Source organism: Triturus cristatus, chromosome 8 (genome assembly GCF_964204655.1).
Source record: "Triturus cristatus chromosome 8, aTriCri1.1, whole genome shotgun sequence".
Lineage (NCBI taxonomy): Eukaryota > Metazoa > Chordata > Amphibia > Caudata > Salamandridae > Triturus > Triturus cristatus.
Window position 1 is genome coordinate 1,636,104,830 of NC_140591.1, and position 16,123 is coordinate 1,636,120,952.

General features: G+C 53.2%; 1 protein-coding gene across 3 annotated transcripts in view; it reads left to right on the forward strand.

The window, feature by feature from the left end:
- LOC146808464 (transient receptor potential cation channel subfamily M member 2-like) overlaps positions 1 to 16,123 on the forward strand; it is a 1,747,278-nt gene that overhangs the window by 1,419,973 nt on the left and 311,182 nt on the right. For all 3 annotated transcript variants that reach the window (XM_085623572.1, XM_085623571.1, XM_085623573.1), the window contains one exon: positions 10,293 to 10,425. In XM_085623572.1, the coding sequence (XP_085479698.1) occupies positions 10,293 to 10,425 (133 nt within the window). The remainder of the gene's footprint in view (positions 1 to 10,292; positions 10,426 to 16,123) is intronic.

The window sequence follows — 16,123 nt, forward strand, 5'->3', positions numbered from 1 at the left end:
CCAGGAGGCGAGCTGTCCCACGAAGGCTCTTGCTGTCGGCGGCGTCGAAGCTGGGCTAGGACTCACCAGGCCTTGGCAAGCGGAACCCACGAGGATCGGAGGACTTGCTTCAGGATCAGACCAGGAAGGTCTGGGGTGCTTCTTCTTTGCAGGGAAGCAGGAGCCAGTCTGGAGGAGCCAAACCAGCGCAGAAGATTTCAGGGTGCGTCGTCACAAAGGCCACTAGCCAGCGGGCAAGCAACCGGACAACGCGGCAAGCAGGAAAATGCTGAAGGGCCCCACGCAGGACTCGTGGAGTGTGGGGGGCTGATCTTCGGTGCAGATGGTGCTTGGGGGTGGGGCTTCTCAATCCCCGGTGCACAACTTCGAGGGTGCCTCAGAAGCTGCGCTTGAAGATACTAGCCACTTTTCCCAGGTAGCCGGTCCCACGTCGCTCGTCGCCTCCACGGATCTCAGCTCTGCTGCAGATGTGGATGAGGGTCGGAGAAGTCTGGAAGTCAAGGCTCTGGTCGGGCTCTGCAGTCGGTTCCTCGTAGAACGTTTCACAAAGCAAAGGGTAGTCTCTTGATGGTGCCTGTTTGCACAGGGTAGCCACTCCTTGGCCACAAGGGAGATTCTTCAGTCTTCTTCTTTCGTCGAATGTCGAAGGTCCAGAGTTTCTGTTCAAGTTGCAGGTTTCAGGATAATCTAAAGTCTTGAGGCCCAACTCCCACTCTTATACTAATCTGGGGGGCTGGGATACCTGCTAGGTCACGCCTTATGGGTGGGACCTGGGAGGGGGTGGTTACACCCACTTCCCTTTGTCCAGTTTCGCGCCAGAGCTGGGGCTGGAGAGCCCCAGCGCCGGTTTGAACTGGACTATGCAAGGAACACCTTGTGTGCCCCAGGCATGTCTCATTCCTTTCAGCCCACCCTGCCCCAATACACTAAAGGCTGTCTGGAGAGGTGCTAGCACCTCCCCAAGCAGGAAACCTATTGTCCAGGCCTCCCTGGCTGGGATCACTCCCAGCTGCAGGAGGTCAGACTTGTGTCGTGGCAGCAGCATCCATTTTGTGATGCTGAGGCTTTGGTCAGAGGCTAACAGTGAAGTATGATTTTAACATGTCTTTCCCTCTAGAAGGGGGGGATAATATCCTCATGTCCAGAAATGGCATGGGGGTATTATTCCACAGTGTTAGACACCTTACACGACATGTTTCGATAAAGCCAAACCATAGTTACCATAACCGTCTAAGATTATAAGGTACTTTAAGAGTATATGGTAGGCTATATCATAGAACAGCTATAAGGACATGGTTCCGAAAGCTGCAGACAGGCTCAGCTCATGCTAGAGCCCCATCTCACATGTTACCAAGCACTCTGCCTCCAGGATTGTTAAGGCCTGCCATAGGAGTGACTGATAGGTACACATGTGTCTATATATAGGGTAGGTATAGGAATACTACACCTAAGCAAGGGGTGATTACACGACCTTGCCCCAGCTGAGTGATCAGCCAGTTGTGTCATAATGGAAGGCCAGGCCAGGGGTGGCATAATACATGCTGCAGCCCCTGGTAGGCCTAGGGTACACCTATGCCCTGGGTACCTAGGGTACACTGTACAGGGGCCAATAAGGTGATCCTATCCAAATGGGTTATGCACCTAAAGTACATAGTATTAATTTAGAGAGAGAACAGCAGGGCTGTGGGTCTGATCAGCAGGCCCACAGCCACATCTAAGTCGAAAACCAGTAAAGCAAAAGCAAAAAGTGGGGGTGAACATAGAAAGCAGACCCTACTCTCCTACACAACCCCCCCCCAAACTTAGGGACATTAAACTAACCTTGACCAGTTGAGTCTTCATGTTCTAAGTGGAAATATCTGGAGAGTCCATCTGCATTGGCATGGTCAGTCCCAGGTCTATGTTCCACTGTGAAGTCCATCCCCTGTAGGGAAATGGACCACCTAAGAAGTTTGGGATTTTCACCCTTCATCTGATTTAGCCACAAGAGGGGCTTATGGTCTGTCTGAATCTTGAAGTGAGTGCCAAACAAGTATGGCCTCAGCTTCTTCAGGGCCCAAACCACAGCAAAGGCCTCCCTCTCAATAGCTGACCAACGTTTCTCTCTAGGGGTCAGCCTTCTACTTATAAAAGCAATGGGCTGGTCTTGACCATCTACATTCAGTTGTGAAAGAACAGCTCCCACACCTAACTCAGAAGCATCTGTCTGGACAATGAACTCTTTGGAGTAGTCTGGACTTTTCAGAATAGGTGCACTGCACATGGCCTGCTTCAGGTCATCAAATGCTCTTTGACAGCTTACTGTCCACTGAACTTTCTTTGGCATCTTCTTGGAGGTCAAGTCATTAAGTGGTGTCACTATGGACCCATAATTCTTAACGAACTTTCTGTAATACCCAGTCAGGCCCAAGAAAGCTCTGACCTGAGTCTGGGTAGTTGGAGGAGCCCAGTCCTTTATGGTCTGGATCTTGCTCTCCAGTGGTTGAACCTGACCCCCACCAACCAGGTGGCCCAGGTATACAACCTTGCTCTGCCCTATCTGGCACTTAGTGGCCTTGATAGTGAGGCCTGCCTTCTGCAGGGCCTCTAAAACATTCCTCAGGTGGACCAGGTGATCCTCCCAGGTGGAGCTAAAGACAGCAATATCATCAAGATAAGCTGCACAATAGTCATCCAACCCAGTAAGGACTTGATTCACCAGCCTTTGGAAAGTGGCAGGTGCATTCTTCAAACCAAAGGGCATTACCACAAATTGATAATGTCCTCCTGGGGTCGAGAAAGCAGTTTTGGCCTTTGCACTCTCAGCTAGTCTGATTTGCCAGTAGCCTGCTGTTAGGTCAAATGTGCTCAAAAACTTAGCAGCTGCCAGTCTGTCAATGAGCTCATCTGCCCTAGGTATTGGGTGGGCATCTGTCCTAGTGACAGCATTGAGACCTCTGTAGTCTACGCAAAACCTCATCTCTCTCTTACCACCCTGGGTGTGAGGTTTTGGCACAAGAACTACAGGACTAGCCCAGGGGCTCTCTGAAGGTTCAATGACTCCCAGCTCCAACATCTTTTGTACCTCAACTTTTATGCAGTCCCTGACATGGTCAGGTTGCCTGTAGATTTTACTCTTCACAGGCAGACTGTCACCAGTGTCCACCTCATGGGTGCACCAGTTTGTCTGACTTGGGGTCAGAGAGAACATATGTCTGTAGGATTGCAGAACCTGTCTGCAGTCCTGTTGCTGATGGACAGTGAGGCTGTCAGAAAAGACCACACCATCAACTGAGCCATCATCAGGGTTCTGAGTCAACAGGTCTGGGAGAGGGTCACTCTCTTCCTCCTGCCCCTCATCTGTAGCCATGAGTAGCCCCATGTCTGCCCTGTCAACATATGCCTTCAATCTGTTGACATGAAGCACCCTGTGGGGGCTTCTGGGAGTCCCAAGGTCCACCAAGTAGGTGACTTCTCCCTTTTTCTCAACAATAGTGTGGGGTCCAGACCATTTGTCTTGGAGTGCTGCTGGGGCCACTGGCTCCAACACCCACACTTTCTGTCCTGGCTGGTAAACAGTCAGTACAGCCTTTTGGTCATGCCAAGCTTTTTGGAGTTCTTGGCTTGCCTCAAGGTTTTTAGAAGCCTTCTTCATATACTCTGCCATCCTGGAGCGGAGACCAAGTACATAATCCACTATGTCTAGTTTGGGTTGTCTGAGAGGTCTCTCCCATCCTTCCTTCACCAAACACAGGGGTCCTCTTACAGGGTGCCCAAACAAAAGCTCAAAAGGGCTGTAGCCAACCCCCTTTTGTGGGACCTCTCTGTAAGCAAACAGAAGGCAGGGTAAAAGGATGTCCCATCTTCGCCTAAGCTTATCTGGTAATCCTTTTATCATTCCCTTTAGGGTCTTGTTGAATCTCTCAACAAGCCCATTGCACTGTGGGTGATAGGGTGTGGTGAATTTGTAGTTAACACCACACTCCTTCCACATTGCAGTCAAGTATCCTGACATGAAGTTGGTACCTCTGTCAGAAATGACCTCCTTTGGAAAGCCCACTCTGGAGAATACTCCAAGCAGGGCCCTTGCCACAACAAGAGCTGTTGTGGTCCTCAGGGGAATTGCTTCTGGGTACCTGGTGGCATGGTCCACTATCACCAGTATGAATCTGTGCCCAGATGCTGTTTGTGGGTCCATTGGTCCTACAATATCTATGCCCACTCTTTCAAAGGGAACCCCCACCACAGGTAGTGGTATGAGGGGGGCCTTTGTGGTGCCACCTGATTTGCCACTGGCTTGGCAGGTGACACAGGAGCGACAAAACTCCTTGGTATCTTCTGACATATGGGGCCAGTGGAAGTGAGGGACAAGCCTGTCCCAAGTCTTGTTCTGGCCTAAATGTCCTGCAAGGGGAATATCATGGGCCAAGGTGAGAAGGAAGCCCCTGAACTTCAGTGGTATGACCAACCTCCTGGACGCACCAGGCTTGGGGTCTCTAGCCTCTGAGTACAGTAGCCCTTCATCCCAATAGACTCTATGGGTACCTTGAGCATTCCCTGCAGCCTCAGCAGCAGCCAGCTGTCTGAGGGGTTCAAGAGAGGGGCAGTCTAATTGAGCCTGCCTCAGATCTGCCCTTGAAGGTCCCCCTGTCCCAAGAAACTCAACCTGATCAGGTTCAAGTTCTTCTAGGACAGTTCCTTCAGGGCTCTCAGAATCATCCTCCTGGGAGGGCTGATCCACCACCTGAGGCAGGGGGGAAGGCACAGCCTTAACCCTACTGCTCTTTCTCTTGGGTTGTGACTGGTCCATAGTTTCAGGATCCAGCACTTGTTCAGTGTTGCACTTTTTGGCCTGTGACCTGGTCACAGCAAGGACATGTGCATCTATCCCCAGCATTTCTGCATGGGTCCTATACTCCACTTCAGACCAAACTGAAGTTTCAAGATCATTGCCCAGTAAACACTCTACAGGAAGGTCTGAACTAACAACAACTTTCTTGAGGCCAGTTACCCCTCCCCAGGAGAAGTTAACAATAGCCACACTATGGGAGGTAGTGGCATTGCTAGCGTTGGTCACTAGGTAATTCTCACCTAGTATGATCTGTCCAGGGTCCACAAAAGCAGGTGTCACCATTGTGACACTAGCCCCAGTGTCCCTGTAGGCCTGAGCCATTCTTTGGTTGATAAAAGGTGTCTGTCTGTACTTGCCCAGGTTACTGGGGCCTACAGTAGAGGACAAAGCTAAGTCCCCATCACAGATCAGAACAGCCTGAGTAGGTACTCTGACTAGGCCAGAATCCTCCTCAGTTCCCAGGGTTAACCCTACTACACCCTTTTGCTGGGAACCACCACTTACAGCTGAACTAGGGGGTACAGTTGCCTTAGGGGCAATGGTGGCTGGGGGCTTATCCTTTTTGGTGCACTCACTAAACCAATGTGAGTTGGACTTACAATAGTTGCACCATGGTTTCTTTTGGCCTTCTTTCTTTTTATCCTTTTTGGGACCACCCTCCCCCTGAGCCTTTTGGGGGCCTGGTGAAGACTTCTGGTCTTTTTGTTTCTGCTCATTACCCTTCTGGTCTGCCTTTTTCTGATCACCGCCCTGGTTCTGGTTTTTCTGCTTAACTCTAGTCCTGACCCATCTATCTGCCTTCTTTCCCAATTCTTGGGGAGAAGTCAGATCAGAATCAATCAGGTGTTGATGCAATAGCTGGTTTTGACAGTTGTTAAGTATTTGTTCTCTCATGATCAAATTATACAATCCTGTATAGTCCTTAACCTTACTTCCCAATAGCCAGCCTTCCAGAGCCTTAGTGGCACAATCTACAAAGTCAGTCCAGTCCTGAGTCTGTGTCTTCTGGGTATCCCTGAACAACAACCTGTATTGTTCAGTGGTTAGGCCAAACCCATCAATCAGAGCACTCTTCAGGACAGTGTAATTATCTGCATCCTCATCACTAACTGTGAGGAGCTTGTCTCTTCCTTTCTCAGAGAAGGAGAGCCACAAGATAGCTGCCCACTGACTTTGGGGTACCTGCTGTACTTTGCAAGCCCTCTCCAAAGCAGTTATCCATTTGTGGATGTCATCCCCACACTTGTAGGGAGGGACAATCTTGCTCAGGTTTCTATTATCATAGTGCCTGTCTCTATCTCTAGGAATGTGGCTGCCACCAGTGGGTTCTGACCCACTTAACTTTTGCTCTCTAGCCAGAGCAAGCTTCTCCTTGGCAAGGGCAAGTTCTTCCCTCTGAATCCTCAGATTAGCCTCCCTCATTCTGGCTTCATGCTCCTTTCTCTCAGGTGAAGTCATTCCCCTGTGAGAGGAAGCAGTAGAGATGCTTGAAACATGGGAGTGGATGGATTCCCTTGAAGGGGATCTGTCCCTCCTGTTTCTCTCTGAAAGCCTACTTGTGGGTCTGTATGGGGGGACCCCATGCAAACTCCCATGTAGACTTAGGTTTGCCTGGCTAAGTCTTCCTACTTGGCTCTGGCCATCTACCTCCCCATCTGAAGTCCCATCTGACTCTTCTGTGGTGGGTAGACCCCCTTCTGTACCTAGGGTACCTGCCTGAGAGGCCCTAAGAGTATCATGCTCCTCTAGGAGCTGTTTTAACTGAAGGAGGGTAGGGTTTGCACCCTGTTTTATTCCTCTGGAGGTACACAAATGTCTCATCTCCTGGAATGTAAAGGTATCATACCTAGAGGGGGTCTTCTGCAGACCTGCCCCTCCTGAGAGAGCATCTACTTGATCTCCTCCCAGAGGCATGATCTAGTGAGGGTGTGGTGTGTGCACCTACCTACACTAGTTGTTTCTACTAAACCTCTCTAGTAGTTGTAGTCAGGGTGTGTTATTCCCTTCAACCTACAACTACTAAGTCCAGTAGGACTTAAGTATAATAAACTATGTTATATGTACCTAGACAATATCTGTGTGATCTTTCAATTTAGTATCTCAAGATTACAATGGTATTACAACAGCAAGCTCAGATCCCAACCGCTGCTCACCAATGTGAGAAGTTGGCCTGATGTATGATGTCACTAGTTCTAGTGTACACCTTATATCAGTCCAAATACCCTTATGGTGATTGGTTGTAAAGTCAACCTTATAGACCAGCTATCCTAGTGGTAGCATGGACAAGAGCAGTCTTAGGCTAAACTCTGAATGGCATGTGAAGCCAGCTGTGATACCATATATAATCCCTTGAATACCAAATGAAAGGACACCACAACAGATATATATATAAAATAAAGTGTATTTATTCTAAGAAAACCCTCAGCACTCTTTATGAGATTAGAGGTAAGTACAACACAGTCTTATTAATGCATACAGTAAGTCACACAGGTAAGTAATACAGTTAGGCCCTAGGGGCCACGCAAACCATATACTAAGTAAGTGGTATAAGAACCACTGTCACGGAAATAGAGTAGGCCTAGGCCTAGGGAATCGCTGGGGCTACACTAGACTACCACAGGATAGGAAGTGGGAGGCCCACGGGATTCGTATGCAGAGTGGAAACACTCACGCGTAATGCGTAAAAGTCACTAGCAATAGTACAGTTTAGAAATAGACCGATTTAGGACACTTCCGGAGTAGCTAGGAAGTTGAGACTTGAAACTTAGACACTAGGATAGTCACTATCCTGATGAGCACCGGAGTACCCAAGTTACCTAGCCCACAGGCTGCGGGTGCATAGGGGTGAAGTTGCGTCGGGTTTCTTCGTCGACTCCTATGGATGCCTGAAGAAAAGATGCTGACAGGCAGTCAGTGAAGAGTGTCCGGTGGATCCCAAGGCTGGGATCAAGAAGAGAGGATACCTGCAAGCAGAGGGGACAGAGTCAAGATCACTAGCCAGTGATCACGTGGAACCAGGAAGGAACCAGACGATGTCGTGAAGAGTTGCAGGTGAAGGTGAAGCTTGTCGCTGCAGCCAGGAGGACCAGGAAGCGTCGAGGACGACCAGGACCAGGAGGCGAGCTGTCCCACGAAGGCTCTTGCTGTCGGCGGCGTCGAAGCTGGGCTAGGACTCACCAGGCCTTGGCAAGCGGAACCCACGAGGATCGGAGGACTTGCTTCAGGATCAGACCAGGAAGGTCTGGGGTGCTTCTTCTTTGCAGGGAAGCAGGAGCCAGTCTGGAGGAGCCAAACCAGCGCAGAAGATTTCAGGGTGCGTCGTCACAAAGGCCACTAGCCAGCGGGCAAGCAACCGGACAACGCGGCAAGCAGGAAAATGCTGAAGGGCCCCACGCAGGACTCGTGGAGTGTGGGGGGCTGATCTTCGGTGCAGATGGTGCTTGGGGGTGGGGCTTCTCAATCCCCGGTGCACAACTTCGAGGGTGCCTCAGAAGCTGCGCTTGAAGATACTAGCCACTTTTCCCAGGTAGCCGGTCCCACGTCGCTCGTCGCCTCCACGGATCTCAGCTCGGCTGCAGATGTGGATGAGGGTCGGAGAAGTCTGGAAGTCAAGGCTCTGGTCGGGCTCTGCAGTCGGTTCCTCGTAGAACGTTTCACAAAGCAAAGGGTAGTCTCTTGATGGTGCCTGTTTGCACAGGGTAGCCACTCCTTGGCCACAAGGGAGATTCTTCAGTCTTCTTCTTTCGTCGAATGTCGAAGGTCCAGAGTTTCTGTTCAAGTTGCAGGTTTCAGGATAATCTAAAGTCTTGAGGCCCAACTCCCACTCTTATACTAATCTGGGGGGCTGGGATACCTGCTAGGTCACGCCTTATGGGTGGGACCTGGGAGGGGGTGGTTACACCCACTTCCCTTTGTCCAGTTTCGCGCCAGAGCTGGGGCTGGAGAGCCCCAGCGCCGGTTTGAACTGGACTATGCAAGGAACACCTTGTGTGCCCCAGGCATGTCTCATTCCTTTCAGCCCACCCTGCCCCAATACACTAAAGGCTGTCTGGAGAGGTGCTAGCACCTCCCCAAGCAGGAAACCTATTGTCCAGGCCTCCCTGGCTGGGATCACTCCCAGCTGCAGGAGGTCAGACTTGTGTCGTGGCAGCAGCATCCATTTTGTGATGCTGAGGCTTTGGTCAGAGGCTAACAGTGAAGTATGATTTTAACATGTCTTTCCCTCTAGAAGGGGGGGATAATATCCTCATGTCCAGAAATGGCATGGGGGTATTATTCCACAGTGTTAGACACCTTACACGACATGTTTCGATAAAGCCAAACCATAGTTACCATAACCGTCTAAGATTATAAGGTACTTTAAGAGTATATGGTAGGCTATATCATAGAACAGCTATAAGGACATGGTTCCGAAAGCTGCAGACAGGCTCAGCTCATGCTAGAGCCCCATCTCACATGTTACCAAGCACTCTGCCTCCAGGATTGTTAAGGCCTGCCATAGGAGTGACTGATAGGTACACATGTGTCTATATATAGGGTAGGTATAGGAATACTACACCTAAGCAAGGGGTGATTACACGACCTTGCCCCAGCTGAGTGATCAGCCAGTTGTGTCATAATGGAAGGCCAGGCCAGGGGTGGCATAATACATGCTGCAGCCCCTGGTAGGCCTAGGGTACACCTATGCCCTGGGTACCTAGGGTACACTGTACAGGGGCCAATAAGGTGATCCTATCCAAATGGGTTATGCACCTAAAGTACATAGTATTAATTTAGAGAGAGAACAGCAGGGCTGTGGGTCTGATCAGCAGGCCCACAGCCACATCTAAGTCGAAAACCAGTAAAGCAAAAGCAAAAAGTGGGGGTGAACATAGAAAGCAGACCCTACTCTCCTACAGTGACCCACTGCACATTGTCAGCTGGGTGTGCAGGAGTCATAGTAGTTTCTCATGCACTGCAGGGGTGTTGGAAGAGGGAGCATGTATGTGTGAAGCTCTAGTTCTGTGAATCTGGTCATATCAAGTTGATGTGTTAGCTCCCAAAGCGTTGACACATCGATAAATCTTGAATGCTTATGCACGTGCACACACACATAAAACACACACACTTAATTCAGAGACATGCTAAACTGCATGCATTTCCCTACATGGAACGTAGGGGAGCTATTTTCTGAAACCAACACGTACAACAGTGTGTGAGTCCATAAATGGTCCTGTTGCTAACCAACCCAGTGGGCCCATCCCAGGGTGTTCTGTTCCATGGTCCTTGATGGTATCAGGTGGAACGCTAGTCTTGGCTTCACATCTTTGTCCTCCAATCACCAGCCCATAATCCACCAGAAATATACCAGAGGGGGTGTTTGGCTCGCTTGAGTCTATACCATTAGGCAGTTAATAATACATTTTTTCCCCAGATCTCTTTACAATGACACTGACCCCTGTTCTCCTCTTCCTGTCTACAGATGGTTCACAGCCACGTTTTATGCTGCAAGGGTCTTCCTCGCTGTGGACTTCATTGTATTCTGCCTGCGTCTCATGGATGATTTCACTGTGAACAGGTTCCTGGGGCCGAAGATCCTCATGGTGCAAAAGATGGTGAGAGCCCCTGCTCCTGTACTCAATAACTCAATTCCCCAATATTCCAATTCACAGCGTCATCAAGAGCCCCAATTTTACTATTGCATTGTGCCAGCACTTGCGCAAAGAAAAGTGTATTTACTTATTAATGTAATGGTTTTATATAGCGCATAGCAACAATAGGCATCTGACTACTTTCCATAGAAAGACAAGATACAATTTGAAGTGGTAGGGTGGGTAAAAAACTGTTGGGCTGCTGTGCGTACCAGCGTTTCGAGCAGACTGGAGAGGTTTACACGTGCGTGAGCTGTCATCTGACATCTACACAGCCAGCAAGGGGTGGACGCGGGAAGAACCACTGCTAACTGTAGCCGCTGGGATTGCACCTGGCTGCTGATAATTCGGCCCCATAAAGGAGCACACCCTGGCATAGAGCCGGTCCATTTTTGTCTATGCTAATCTGGAGGAGACTGAGCTAAGCCCCACCCTCGTTCATCTAAGAACCAGTAGACTTCCTGTTGGACCCGGCCTCATAGAATGGCCCTCCGTGCCCCCGCACCACCGAAACCTGGTACCTGCAGCCCCAGCACACGGCTCAGCCGACCCTCCCCACCAGGACACCCGCACCGACCCCGGACATCCCCGTCCATGGCCTCTCTCCTTTCGGCCACCCCGGGCCCGCGTGCCCACTTCATGCAACAAGATGGCCGCCCGGCCCCAGCGCGACCCGGGCCTAGAGGCGCCACTCCGGCTGGAGGACATCCCGCTTCCAGGGGATGAGAGAGGGAGGAGCAGTTTCTATCGCACCTCTGAACTCCCCTGGGACGATGGGTTTCGATCGGCCCTCCGACCTCCCTGCGGGCTGGCTCCGGGCCTGCTGGGTGTCTGGGACTCCTCCCGACCCGGCCCTGAAAGAGATCAAAAGACTATAGCAGAAAACCCCGACAAGCGACCGCCAGGTGACAAGACCCCTGCCTCCACCGACCCCGGACATCAAAGAGGGGTCGACCTATAACAAGGGGTGCTCTGGGTCGGTCCGGCAGATTCGACGCTGGAACAACGAGAGCCTGCTGAGTGACTCGCGGCTCCTGGAAGATCGTAACCCCTCCAACCTTGCCCCTAAGCCTGCTGAGTGACTCGCGGCTCCTGGAAGATCGTAACACCTCCGAACTGGTACCTAAGCCTGCTGAGTGACTCGCGGCTCCTGGAAGATCGTAACACCTCCGAAACTTGTGCCTAAGCCTGCTGAGTGACTCGCGGCTCCTGGAAGATCGTAACACCTCCGAACTTGTGCCTGAGCCTGCTGAGTGACTCGCGGCTCCTTGAAGATCGAACACCTCCGAGCTTGTGCCTGAGCCTGCTGAGTGACTCGCGGCTCCTTGAAGATCGTACACCTCCGAACTTGTACCTGAGCCCGCTGAGTGACTCGCGGCTCCCCCAGACTCTCACGGTCCCGCCGGACCCCGACTACGACCACGCATCCCCCAGCTCGAGGATTGCGAGCTGTGCGCCGGATACGTCCCTGCTTGAACTTTTGCCAAAGACTGTCCCGCTACCCCCTACCTTTCCGAGACTCTTGAGCCCGTGCTCACCTTGTACATATTTGCCGTGCTAACTTGTTTGATAAAGATTGTCTTCTGAGAAATACCCCGTGTGGTTACTCTGTGTCGTGTGGTGCCAGACGTACGATCCTAGCTAAGAGATTCCTCCCCCTGGGGAGTCTCCCGCCAGTGCCCGGCTACGTTACTACGAGGGTGGGTCTCAGGGTAGTCAGGACCCCCTTCCGGGCTCCTCTGAGGTCGCCGTCTAACATTGGTGGCAAGCGACGGGATTCGGGCCCATCACCTAGAGATCGTACCGTGAACAACGGACGCACTACCGACAAAAATGGCAGAAGGAAGCGCCATGAGCCCCGCAGAAACCAACGCCAACAGGGTGTTCCAGGTGGAGCATCTAGAAGAATATACACACAAGGAGCTGAAGCAATTTTGCAAAGAACTTAAAATCGCTACCACTGGTCTCAACACTAAGGAAGATTTGCAGAAAGCACTGAAAACTTGGGTGGAGACCGGGGCCTCCCGCACGGAAGGCACGGGGGAGCGCCCCGACGAAACCGAACCTCCCCAAAGTGAAAGCGGCAGCCATCAGGTGCGAGGCATCATACCAGACGGGGGCTTATCCCCAGAGGAGCTCGCGGACAGAGAAAGAAGCCGCAATCATGAACTAGAGCTAGCCAAACTTAAAATTGAGGGCGAATTGAAGTTAGCGGAAAAAAAGCTAGCAGTAGAACAAATGCGTGTACAAGGCGAACTAGAGGAGAAAAAGCTCCAACGGGAGCACGAAGGAAGGAAGCTCCAACTGGAGCACGAACGCAGCTTAAAGGAACTCGAGCTCAAGGCCCGAAACGAGGAAGGGAGGCCCCCAGGAAACCGAGAGACGGCCTCCCCGGCGGAACAGAAGGTCCACATCCCGAAGGATGTGGTCAAGGAATATTATAAAAACGATGACATTCAGCAATGGTTTCGGGCCTACGAGGTCGCCATGACCTCCCATCGGATCCCGCAGAAGGACTGGGGGGCGGGGTTGTGGGGGCGGTTTCTGAGCGAAGGAAGGGACACCCTGCTCGACCTACCCCTCTCCCTGCAGACCTCCTACAGCCACATGAAAGAGGCTCTACTCACAAGATACGGCCTCACCCCAGAAATGTACCGTCAACGATTCCGGGACTGCAGGAAGATCCCGGGCACCACATGGGTGGAATATGTGAACTTTTTCAGTCGGGCCTTCGATGGGTGGATCAAGGGCAGCAAAGTCACCACCCTTGCCGAACTCACTGATCTCATGTTGTGGGAACATCTAGCTGCGAACTGCTTCATAGAACTACGTCAGCATCTGCTGGACAGCAAGCTCACAGATCCCCGGAAGCTGGCTGTGGAGGCCGACCGCTGGACCAACACCCGGGTCTCCCGGGGCATGGTAGGAGAGCACCCCCGAACCAGTCAGGGACCACCCCGCCAGAGAGGGGGAGGGAACCAGGGAGGGCCGAGAGAGTCCCAGCCTAGCCCCCCGAAGACACCCCCTCCACCTTTCCCGGCGCCCCCTCCACCAGTGACCGGGCCCCCTGGGAAACGGGGACACCGGGTGACCGTCACATGCTTCCGCTGCCAGAAACCCGGGCACTACGCCAATGACCCAGAGTGCCCCATGGCCACCCCAGTCCCCCCGACGAGACAGATAGCCAACGTAGCCCTGGGGGAGGAGGTTGAGGAAACCGCAGAGTGGGAACCCGCAGCGATGGCCCTAGTATCCCTGGGAGATAGGGAGATGATCCCCGGTAGCCTCCTTCCCTCCAACACCCAGAAATATGGGCAGCTTGTCAAAATCAATGGCCACCAGGTAGAGGCCCTGCGAGACACCGGGGCTAGTATCACCGGTGTCCTCAGGCACCTAGTCCCCGAAGAGCAGATCCTCCCCAACGTCTTTTGCCCCGTATTAACCGCAGACAATAGAGAGAGTATGTGCCAGGTAGCCCTGGTGCCATTTGAGTGGGGAGGGGTGATAGGCAAACTCAAGGTGGCCGTAAGAACCTCTCAGCCGGTCGACTGCCTTTTAGGGAACGACCTAGAGAGTTCCCCATGGAAGCACGTAGAGCGTAAGGCCCACCTGGGAATGATGGGACTCCCCGAGTGGGTGTGCGCCACCACCCGATCTATGTCCGCCCGACTCACTCCCCAGGGGGAAGTCGAGAGCACCCCGATCGAAGAGACCAGAACGGTCCCCACCGAGGGTCCTTCCGTCCCCCCCATCGGAAGGGTCCGTCGCTAGAGATGAACCCGCACCATCCGACCACGCCCCGGCCCCTGAGTTAGTAGATCTACCCGAGTTGGCCCAATGGCGCCACGAGGGCGGCCCCACCCGAGAAGAGTTTTGCAGGGAGCAAGCCACTTGTCCTTCCCTGGTCGGGCTGCGGCGCCAAGCCGAGAGCCAAGCCGCAGGTGACCAGACCGGGACGCACCGAATCTATTGGGAGAATAGCATCCTGTACAGTGAGCAGAAGTCGGTGGAGCTGGGATCCGGACGGGTTCTGGTGGTACCCCTCCGCTTCCGAGAGTTCCTCCTGGGTTTAGCCCACGACGTCCCCCTCGCCGGCCACCTGGGACAGGACAAGACCTACAACCGTCTTGTGACCCATTTTTATTGGCCTAAAATGAGAGCAGCGGTAGAGGCCCATTGCAAGTCCTGCCCCACGTGCCAGGCTAGTGGGAAGAGTGGGGGGAAGCTCAAGGCTCCCCTCCAACCCTTCCCGGTCGTCAGTACCCCCTTCGAACGAGTCGGGATCGACATCGTGGGACCACTGGACCCCCCCACCTCCCAAGGCCATCGGTTTATCTTGGTCCTAGTGGACCACGCCACCCGCTATCCGGAGGCTATCCCCCTGCGCACCATTACGGCCCCTGTGGTGGGCCGGGCCCTGATGGGGATCTTTTCCAGGGTGGGGTTTCCCCGTGAGGTCGTGAGCGATCGCGGCACTAATTTTATCTCCAGGTATATGACGTCCCTGTGGCAACAATGTGGGGTGTCCTATAAGTTCACCACCCCGTACCATCCCCAAGGAAACGGCCTAGTAGAAAGATTCAATAGGACTTTGAAAGGGATGATCGCTGGCCTAGAAGAACCCCTCCGGCGTAAGTGGGACGTCCTGCTCCCTTGCCTATTGTTCGCGTATCGAGAGGTCCCCCAGAAGTCCCTAGGATTCAGCCCGTTTGAGTTACTCTATGGGCACCCCGTCCGAGGTCCACTCAGTTTGGTTAAGGAAGAGTGGGAGGCGGCGCCCCAGACCACCCCCCGAGATGTGTTCCAATACGTCCTGGCCCTCCGGAACCAGACCAGGAAGTTCCGAGAACTGGCAGAGGCCAACCTGGAGGCGAGTCAAGAAGAGATGAAACGCTGGTACGACCAGAATGCCACTCTGGTTGAGTTCCAGCCGGGCCAGCAGGTGTGGGTCATGGCCCCCGTGAAGCCTGGCGCCCTCCAGGACCGATGGACAGGACCTTACAAAGTGGTTGAGCGGAAGAGTCCAGTGACATACTTGGTGGACGTCCAGTCGCCTCGGGACCCCCTCCGGGTCCTGCATGTGAACCGCCTCAAGCCTCACTTTGTGCGGACAGAACTGAGCCTCCTGCTAGCCACCGATGACGGGGCCGAAGATGAGTCGGATCCCCTCCCGGACCTCCTGTGTGTCAAGGAGCAGGATGGCTCCGTGGAGGGAGTGAACCTCTCCCCAGCCCTCACTGCCCAGCAACAAGCAGACTGCCGCCAGCTCCTAAGACAATTTGCCGACCTCTTCTCTCTGACCCCCCGGGTCACCAACTGGTGTGTTCATGACGTGGACACCGGGGACAGCCCGCCGGTGAGACACCGAGCCTACCGGGTTCCTGACCGGGTCCGGTCCTGCATTCAAGATGAAGTCTCGAAGATGCTGACCCTGGGGGTGATTGAGCCCTCTGACAGTCCCTGGGCCAGCCCCGTGGTCCTGGTCCCGAAGGCAGCGGCCCCCGGTGTCGCCCCCGAGCTCCGATTCTGCGTAGATTACCGGGGGCTCAATGACGTTACCCGAGCCGATGCCCACCCCATTCCACGAGCCGACGAACTCATTGACCGACTAGGGGCAGCTCGGTTCCTCAGCACATTCGACCTCACCTGCGGATACTGGCAG